Consider the following 9,205-nt stretch of genomic DNA (forward strand, 5'->3'; position numbering starts at 1 on the left):
GAGGCACTCAGGGTCTGGAGCTGGATTGTGAAGACTTTGGGTGGGGAGTTGGTTCATGGAGGCACTCCAGGGTGTGGATCTAGGATGTGAAGACACTTTGGATGTGGATCTGGGATGTGAAGGCACTTTGGGTGTGGATCTGGGATGTGAAGGCACTTTGGGTCTGGATCTGGGATGTGAAGGCACTTTGGGTGTGGATCTGGGATGTGAAGACACTTTGGGTGTGGATCTGGGTTCTGGAGGCACTTTGGGTCTGGATCTGGGTTGTGAAGGCACTTTGGGTGTGGAGCTGGTTAAGAGACCACCTGGATGCTGCTCTCCACAGGGAGCCCCTGGCTCACCATGACCTTCAAGCAAGCATCCATGATGGCCCCAGAGGCCACTGCCACCACGAGTCCCATGGCCACGCTGGAGAACTCCACGGAGGCTGGGGGGCCAGGGGAGAGCAAGGAGGACATGTTCACCAAGCTGAGGGACAAGTTCATGAACGAGCTGAACAAGATCCCCTGTGAGTAGCTGCCCCCTGGCCTGGGTGCCACCCTCCTCAGCACACCTGCCCCCAGCTCAGCTCCTGGTGCCTGGGGCTGGGAGGGAGCCCTGGGGCTGACCAGGTCCTGGCTTTTGCCTGCAGTGCCACCCTGGGCCCTCATCGCCATCGCAGTGGTTGCTGGGCTCCTCATCCTCACCTGCTGCTTCTGCATCTGCAAGAAGTGCTGCTGCAAGAAGAAGAAGAACAAGAAGGAGAAGGGAAAAGGCATGAAGAATGCCATGAACATGAAGGACATGAAGTCAGGCAACCAGGTGATGTCCTCTGGACAGCTGAGCCTTGCCCTGTGCTCGGTGTGGCAGGAAGGTTCCTCTGGCTGAGCCACTCCCAGCTCAGGCAGAGTCAGATGGAGCCACCAGGATCCCAGGGTAGGACACTGCAGATGTGAAGAAGCAGCTGGGACAGCAACATTGTCCTGTTCCAGTGCCTGGTGGCCCAGATGGGACCAGGCTCAAGCTGACCTGGACCTGCACCAGCAAATGCTGCTCCAAACCCTTCTGTCTCCCCCCTGCCTCAGCTGCCCTCATGGCACTGAGGTCTGCTTTTAGCCAAGAGAAGGGCACCAGGCCAGAGCACCCAGCAGCCTGGGGTGCCCACAAAGCCAGAGCTCAAGAGGCAGGTGCAGGTGCATGGCACAGAGCTGAGGCCATCTCCCCATCCTGGGGAACCAGCAGCAAGGAGGCTTTGGTACCAGCAGGCTTGGGGTGACCATGGCCAATTCAATGGCCCTGACCCAGGGTCATCTGGAGGGGGTGGGAGAGTTTGGGTGTCCATTTCTGCTCTTCAGAGCCACTTGGGCACCATGGGCATGCAGATCTCCATGCTGTGCCCTGCTCCCCAGCCCTGCCAGGGTGGTGGGAGATGTGGGGTGGGATTGCCCAGAGAGGGAGGCCCCTGGGGCTCCTCAGGCCATACAAACCCCAGCTGCCCACCCTGCCAGGGGTCCCCAGAGCTGCTCTGTAACATTTCTCTCTTCCCTCCTCTGCTCCTGCTGTGCCTTGCTGCTGCCCCACCTGCCTGGTCCCTGTCTGTCCTGGGAAACCCTCCATGGTAGGTGTCACCACGAGCCTCATTCTCCAACATCTGCTTCCAGATTGGGATGGGAGACCTGGGGGCATGTCAGAGAGTTGATAAGGAGCTGGAGCTCCCACCCCATGAATTGGAGAGGCAGGGACAGGGGTGGCTTTGCCTTAGGAGGCTTGGGTTATGTCTCTGGTACTAAGCTGGTAAGGCCTGGAGCTGGCCCTGCTAAGCCCTTGGCACCAGCTGTGGTGCTCACCAGGCATAGACCCCTGCCCCCTTTGCAGTAGGGTAGTTGCATGCAGCCTCCACCTGGAAGTACCAAATCTCCATCCACTGGTGATGCCCCCATGTCCTGGCACCCTGAGGCAGCCCCCACCACATCATCTCGGCTGGACCAGCACCCCCAGGGCCCCTCTGGCAGCTGTGTGGTCATGGGCAGAGCTGGTGCCACCCCAGGGCTGCCCTGGCAGTGCTTTGTCCCCAGCATGAGGATCTCCTTTCCCTGGGTGTTGAGATGCCTGCAGGGTTGGGGTGCTGGAGGTCCCCAGTGGTGGGGGGACACTGGGCTGTGATTCTGCTGCTGAGCTGAGGCTCCTTGGCTGCTGTTGCAGGGCCAACAGGATGATGATGATGCAGAGACAGGTCTGACAGAGGGGGAAGGTGAAGAGGAGGAGAAGGAGCCTGAGAACCTGGGCAAGTTGCAGTTCTCCCTGGACTATGATTTCCAGGCCAACCAGGTGAGGGAGGGGCTGGGGTCTGCTGAGGGGATGGGGACTGAGGCTTGCCTGGGGAGGGTGTCTGAGAGGAGAAGCCTCCTGTTGGACCTGGGTGGCACAGGAGGGAGCTGGGAGCTGGGTGCAGTGCCACAGGGAGTCCTGCCCCAAGGGCTGGAGATGAGCCCTTGGCATCTGCAGCCTGGGCTGGGCTGTGCTGCTGAAGCCTCCCCTCCCACCCCTCCAGCTGACAGTGGGGATCCTCCAAGCTGCTGAGCTGCCAGCGTTGGACATGGGTGGCACCTCAGACCCATATGTCAAGGTGTTCCTGCTCCCTGACAAGAAGAAAAAGTATGAAACCAAAGTGCAGAAGAAGACTCTCAACCCTGCCTTCAACGAGACCTTCACCTTCAAGGTGAGCTCCTTCCTGCCCCAAACAGGAGACCTTGTGTCCCACTCCCGTCCTTCTCCCTGACTGTGCTGGTCCCATACGATGACCCTCCCTGCTGGGAGCAGTTGGTGCTGGCCTGGGCTCCCCTGAGCCCATTCCAGCCCTGCTGGTGGCCTTTGTGCAGGTTCCCTACCAGGAGCTGGGTGGCAAGACTCTGGTGATGGCCATCTACGACTTCGATCGCTTCTCCAAGCACGACATCATCGGCGAGGTGAAGGTGCCCATGAACACTGTGGACCTGGGCCAGCCCATCGAGGAGTGGAGGGACCTGCAGAGTGGGGAGAAGGAGGAGGTGAGAGCAGGGCTGACAGGGGGCCCTCAGCCAGCTGAAACCCTTGGCCAGGGGTGCTGAGATGTGGGGGGGCTGTGGGGTGAGCTCCGCTTTCTGGGCCCTCCCAGGGTGCTCAGGATGGTGACCGCTTTGGGGGGGGGTCTCAGCTGAGCACCAAGCTGTGCTGGCTGTGGGCACTGGGCAGGATCTGCCCCTGTTCTTTCCCCACTCAAAAGCCTTTCTAGACCAAAAATGACCTGCATGAACTTCTTGAGTGCTGTGCTGGGACTGCACATCAGATAGTGACAGGACTGGGGGGAATGGAATAAAGCTGGAAGTGGGAGATTCAGGCTTGACGTGAGGAAGAAGTTCTTCCCCATGAGGGTGGTGAGAGCCTGGAATGGGTTGTCCAGGGAGGTGGTTGAGGTCCCATCCCTGGAGGTGTTTAAGGCCAGGCTGGACGAGGCTCTGGGCAGCCTGATCCAGTGTGAGGTGTCCCTGCCCATGGCAGGGAGGTTGGAACTGGATGATTCTTGTGGTCCCTTCCAACCCTGACTGATTCTATGATTCTATGATTCTATGACTGTCCTGCCCCAGCCCCCAGTGATCAAACCCTTGTGCTGGTGCCACTTTGTGCCTGCACTGAAGGTTGAGCAGGCTTTGGGGGGGGTCTGCATGCAGGACCACATCCCAGCACTGTGCTGAGATGCACTGGCAAGGTTTTGATACCTGCTCCCTGCTCTGCTTGGCAGCCAGAGAAGCTGGGAGACATCTGCATCTCCCTGCGGTATGTGCCCACGGCTGGGAAGCTCACTGTCTGCATCCTGGAGGCCAAGAACCTGAAGAAGATGGATGTTGGGGGTCTCTCAGGTGGGTGTTGCCTCATTGGCATCCTCCTTCCACCCTGCAGTGGGGGCTCTCAGCATCCTAAGTTGGCACTGAGGCCATCTGGCACTGAGGCCACTCTACAGTGCCTGGGACCACCTGCATCAATGGCAGCCCAAGGTCTGGTTGTGGGAACGAGGTGAAATGGGATTGGGATGAGCCCTCTGAGCCTTGGGAAGGACAGGAACAAGTTGCCCAGGGAGGTGGTGGAAGCCTCATCCCTGGAGGTTTTTGCAGCCAGGCTGGATGTGGCTGTGAGCAACCTGCTGTGGTGTGAGGTGTCCCTGGGCATGGCAGGGGGGTTGGGACTGGCTGAGCCTTGAGGATCCTTCCCACCCTGACAACTCTGTGATTCTGTATCAAATTTAGCCCACCACTGTGTCTAGGGCCAGGACACTGCAGCACTTGAGTGGTGAAGATGCTCCTCTGCCATTTGCCCCTGGTCCTGCTCCTCCTCACCCTGGGGCCCAGGACCTCAGGTCACAGCAGGTTCTCTGCCAGAAGCCTTCCCAGCTCAGGGCTGAGCTCTCTGCCTCAGCTCTCTCTGTATCTGCCTTAAACAGAAGCACCTGCAAGGCTGGAAGGGTTCAGCTTTATTCTGAGGTGTCCTGCTCCAAAACCAAGAGTGAGAGGCCAGCACCCACCCAGGTCACTCCACTGTCCCCAGCCCTCCTGCAAGGGGACTGACAGGATGCAGAAGAGCTTCAGCCCTTGGCCAGTTGCTCCAACAAATCCTCTGCAGCCAAAATAGTTTGGCTTTGGCCTCTACCCACAGACCTCAGAGGACCTTTACTCATGGAGATCTCTTTACCCCATGGTGCCCCTCATCCTGGGCTGAGATTTTCCCTGGGGCAGGCTGATGGTGGCGCCTGGGTATTTCAGCCCTGACTGATGCAGCCTCCTGCCCCCTCAGATCCCTATGTGAAGATCCACCTGCTGCAGAATGGCAAGAGGTTGAAGAAGAAGAAGACCACAGTGAAGAAGAAGACCCTAAACCCCTACTTCAATGAGTCCTTCAGCTTTGAGATCCCCTTTGAGCAGATACAGGTTTGTCTGATGTCTTCCCTGGGAGGCAGGCAGCTGCCCAAGGCCATGTCCCAGCCTTCCCAGCAGCCTGAGGAGCTCCTGCCTTGGCAGGACCTCCTGATCTCATCACCCATCAAGTATTGCCAGTTCCACCCTGGGCCTGGGCTGATTCTGAGGGTAGTGGGTGCAGGGCAGAGGCAAGAGGCTGGCAGCACCTGTGGGAGACATAACCCCAGCCCAGGTCATGGCTGGAGTGAGGCTTTCCTCTGGTGCTGGCCCTGTAGTGACCTCCACTGAGTCCTAGGAGCCTTTTGGACTACTGGCCAGGTGCCTTCTGGCCCCTGAATGTCCTGCCCTAGCTCCTGCATGTGCCCCCTGCCCCAGCCCAGCCCCATCAAGCCCTGCAGCCCACAGCTCTTTCCCAGCCCCACACCACCCCTGGGGGACCTTTCCCAGGATGAGCTGGGCCCCCACCATGGCTTTGCAGCTCTGGGCTCCCTAGGGAAGGAGGTGGAGGAAGCCGTGGGCAGGGAGGAGACCCTGCCCCAGAATGGGCCCTGGAGGGATTCCGGGGGGGTGCCAGCTGTGCCACCGCCGGGCCGTGGGGCAGTCAGAGCCTCTGCAGCTTTCTGCCCCTCTGAAGAAGGTTTCCTCCTGCAGAAAGTGCAAGTGGTCATCACGGTGCTGGACTACGACAAACTGGGGAAGAACGAAGCCATCGGCAAGATCTTCACAGGCTTCAACTCGACGGGCACGGAGCTGCGGCACTGGTCAGACATGCTGGCCAACCCCCGGCGGCCCATCGCCCAGTGGCACTCGCTGAAACCGGAGGAGGAGGTGGACGCAGCCCTGGGCAAGGGCAAATAGGAGCCGCCGGGGGCAGCGCGGCACGGCCGCGGACAGGCTCAGCGCCAGGGCTGCCGATACCTCAGCTCCGCCACCTCCGGTTTTGGTTCTTTTGTTCCGTTTTTCAGCTGAGCTCCCCTCCGACGGCTGTGGAAGGGTTCCCAGACAGTGCCAAGAGCTTCCAGGGGAAGAGGTTACAGACACGGATGGTTCTTTTCGTTCTTCAGCATCGCTCCCTCCTGCTGCATGTCCCAGCGCCTCCCCTGCCACCCCTCCCAGGTGCAAAGCCCCCGGCACGCCCGGGACCTCCCGCGGCACCAGCCCAGGGCACCGCTGCCGCCCTCCTTCCGCTGGGCTCATCTGGGGGCCTGTTGAATGTAGCATGGAGGTGACAGCAGAGCCTGAGAGCTCGAGATGACCAGACCCACTGTGCTTGCCTGGGGCACCAACAGCTGTGTGATAATTCAAATGGTGGAGAAAACTCTCTGCAGGAGACCCAGAGCCTCCCCATCCTGCTCGGCCTCCCTCTGCCTGAGAAGGGCAAGCGCCAGGAGTTTGGGCTGAGGATGGCCAAGTGCCCCTTGCCAGGTCCAGGTTTGGTTTCTTCTGGGGAGAGGTTTGCAGGGACTGCAGGGCTCCACTGCAGCTGGTGTGGCAGTGGTGGCTTGAGCCCTTGGTGTTGCAGTCAGAGCTGTGGGGCCAGTCTGAGCTGTGGGGCCAGTCTGAGCACAGGGACCTGGGGGGATTGCTCTGAAGAAACAGCAGTGGGATGTGCATGTGCCAGCAGCACAGCAGGAACCAGCACCACCTCTGCAGGAACCAGCACCACCTCTGCAGGGACCACCACCTCTGCAGGAACCACCACCACCTCTGCAGGGACCACCACCACCTCTGCAGGAACCACCACCACCTCTGCAGGGACCACCACATCTTCTGCAGGGACCACCACCATCTCCATAGGAACCACCACCACCTCTGCCATGTCAGCTCCCCAGAGGCCATGTGGGGACAGTGCTGGGTGATTTGTGTCTGTGCTTGGCTGAAACCTGCAGCTCCAGATGCTTCCACAAGGAAGGTGTATATCCAGAGATGTCCAAGTGTGAGGGGGCAGCCCCTCAGAGTGGTGCCAGGTGCTTCTCAAAGGCCACTGTGTGTCCCCAAAGGCCATTGTGTGTCCCCAGGGCTGAGCCCTGGGTGCCATGGGCACGTTTCTGTGTAATGTGATTTAGGTGAATCTGTGTTGGTGGGAGGTTGGACTCAATGATCTCCAGAGGTCCCTTCCAGCCCCTACCATTCTGTGATTCTGTGATGGACACCCCAGCACAGCCTCAGGGCAGCTGGGGGGCTGTGCGGAGCTCCAGCCCCGCCACCTCATCCCACTGCTGTGATGCAGGTGGGGAGGGTGAGAGCAACCCCACAGCCAACAAGGGACCAAAGCCCCTGACCCCTGTGAGCTGCTGGTCCCCACTGAACCCACCCTGTCCTGCTCCCCTCGGGGGTATAAGCCATATCCATGTCCATGACAGGGGAAAGAGCTTCTCCAGGGCACCTCTCCCACCGTGGGACAAGCCAGGACCAAGCCCTGGAGCTGGAAAGCCAGTGCCATTCCCTGCAGCTGGGAAAGGGCCCAGCAGCCCTCCCCAGGTCAGCCCAGTGTGTAGTGGAGCTGTGACCTGAGCTGGTGTCTCCAGCCCAGTTCTGCCTCCTCAGCAGCCTTGTGCTCCCCGCTCTGCTTTGCTCTCCTGGGCTCAGTTGTGGCACAGCTCAGCAGTGGAAGGTGTCACACCTTCAGTGAGGGCAGCAGAGCTCTGGGGTGCAGCCAGGAGTGTCCTGGCCTTTGGGGATGCTGCTCTGGGGTCCAACACCCAGGCTGGGAACTTGGTGCAGGGCACCCTGAGCCCAAGGACAAAGTGCCAAAACCAAGCTCACTCTGCTGGATGCTTTGGCAGCTCCATTGGATCCTCCGCTGGATCCTCCACTGGATCCTTTGGCAGCTCTGTTGGATCCTCCACTGGATCCTCTGGCAGCTCTGCTGGATCCTCCACCGGATCCTCTGGTAGCACCTTGCCTCTCAGCCCTGGTTGGGAGTGGAGAGACGACAGGAAACGTGGTGGCAGGCACAGCTCAGGGGGTTCAGGTTTGACACAGGGATGATCTCCTTCCCCTGCAGGGACATTCAGCCCTGGAGCAGGCGGCCAGGGAGGGATCTCTGTCCTTGAGGCTTTGTTAGCCAAGCTGCTGGGGGAGGCTGGACTGAAGACACCCAAAGACCACTTCCACCACCACCTCAGCTGCACTTGGTCCATGCCCTGGTACCCAGCCCAGCTTCTGGAGCTCAGCTTGGTGGGGCCAGCTGAAAGTGTCACCAGGGCCATGCCAGGCTACAGGGACTTTGGGGTCATTGAGTGAGTAGTCCCACAGTGCCATCCCCCAGCTTTACTCACTCCCTTTCCCTAAGGGATGTGTCAGTGGCAGCCAGCGAGGTCCTGCCCTGTCTCAGCAGCCAAAGGGAGAAGAAATCTTGGGGTGCTTTTAGTTAAAGGGGAGCTGGAGGCAGCTGATGACCCTTGGCCAGGGGCACCAGAGAGTGTCAGGCTCTGGACTCTTGTTTTGGGGCCATCCAGGCACTGAGAGGGGTTTGCTTCATGTGGAAATGGGTGAAAAGTGAAGGAATTGGGAAGAGCCTCAGACCCTCCTGCTGGCAGCCTTGGGAAGCAGGTGGAGATATGCCACAGGCCTGCACTCATCACCCCCCCTCATCCCATCAGCATCTCCCACCCTCAGCCCCCAGACCTGCCACATCATCCGGGGGTCTCACCAGGAGCAGGGGTCCCACACGGCTGGTTTCCATTCGAACTCTTGAAGCCTCGGGAGGGGGAGGCTGTGACTTTACGACATCATTTAATTTGTTTTTACTGAAACTGGGAAAAGCCCCCAGGCCGAAAGCCATCAGCGCTGCCTCTGCCCCCGCAGCTGCGTGTAGCTGAAGCCCCTGGAGATGCTGTAGATCCCCCGGCCCGTGCATGTCAGCAGCCCCCCGCAGTAGCAGCATGGTTAGAGCCCAGCCGGCGCCGCCTCACCGCCGGCACCCTCGTCCCCATCGCGGGGCTCCCTCGTCCCCATCGCGGGGCTCCCTCGTCCCCATCGCGGGGCTCCCTCGTCCCCATCGCGGGGCACCCTCGTCCCCATCGCGGGGCACCCTGGTCCCCGCCGCCTTCCTGCAGAGCTGGCGACGAGCAGAACTCATCGCTCGAGTGCTCTGCAGCACCCTGGTCATTTTCCCCTAAATAATAATAAAAACGAAGAATTAAAAAAGAAATTAAAAATGATTTAGCAAGAGAAGAAACCTCCAAGCAGCGAAGCATGCCAGCGCCAAGCCAGAGGAGGCTGAGCTGTCCCCGACGCCGCCGTGACCTCATCTGTGTCTCGTCCCTGTCTCGTGT

At 59.9% G+C, this 9,205-nt stretch overlaps 1 protein-coding gene across 1 annotated transcript; it reads left to right on the plus strand.

The window, feature by feature from the left end:
- The first annotated feature begins 342 nt into the window (after positions 1-342).
- Positions 343-5,783, plus strand: SYT2 (synaptotagmin 2). Its single transcript, XM_054395828.1, has 8 exons — positions 343-508; positions 632-801; positions 2,191-2,307; positions 2,531-2,698; positions 2,859-3,026; positions 3,758-3,875; positions 4,804-4,937; positions 5,577-5,783. Exons 1-8 carry the CDS (start codon positions 343-345, stop codon positions 5,781-5,783), a joined length of 1,248 nt encoding a protein of 415 aa, XP_054251803.1.
- Positions 5,784-9,205: the final 3,422 nt, after the last annotated feature.

This window comes from Indicator indicator, chromosome 35, assembly GCF_027791375.1.
Source record: "Indicator indicator isolate 239-I01 chromosome 35, UM_Iind_1.1, whole genome shotgun sequence".
Classification (NCBI taxonomy): domain Eukaryota; kingdom Metazoa; phylum Chordata; class Aves; order Piciformes; family Indicatoridae; genus Indicator; species Indicator indicator.

Coding starts and splice junctions, on each gene's coding strand:
- SYT2 (XM_054395828.1), top strand. CDS start 343: ATGACCTTCAAGCAAGCATCCATGATGGCCCCAGAGGCCACTGCCACC. Junction 509..631: donor CGAGCTGAACAAGATCCCCT/GTGAGTAGCTGC, acceptor TTTTGCCTGCAG/TGCCACCCTGGGCCCTCATC. Junction 802..2,190: donor ACATGAAGTCAGGCAACCAG/GTGATGTCCTCT, acceptor CAGGGCCAACAG/GATGATGATGATGCAGAGAC.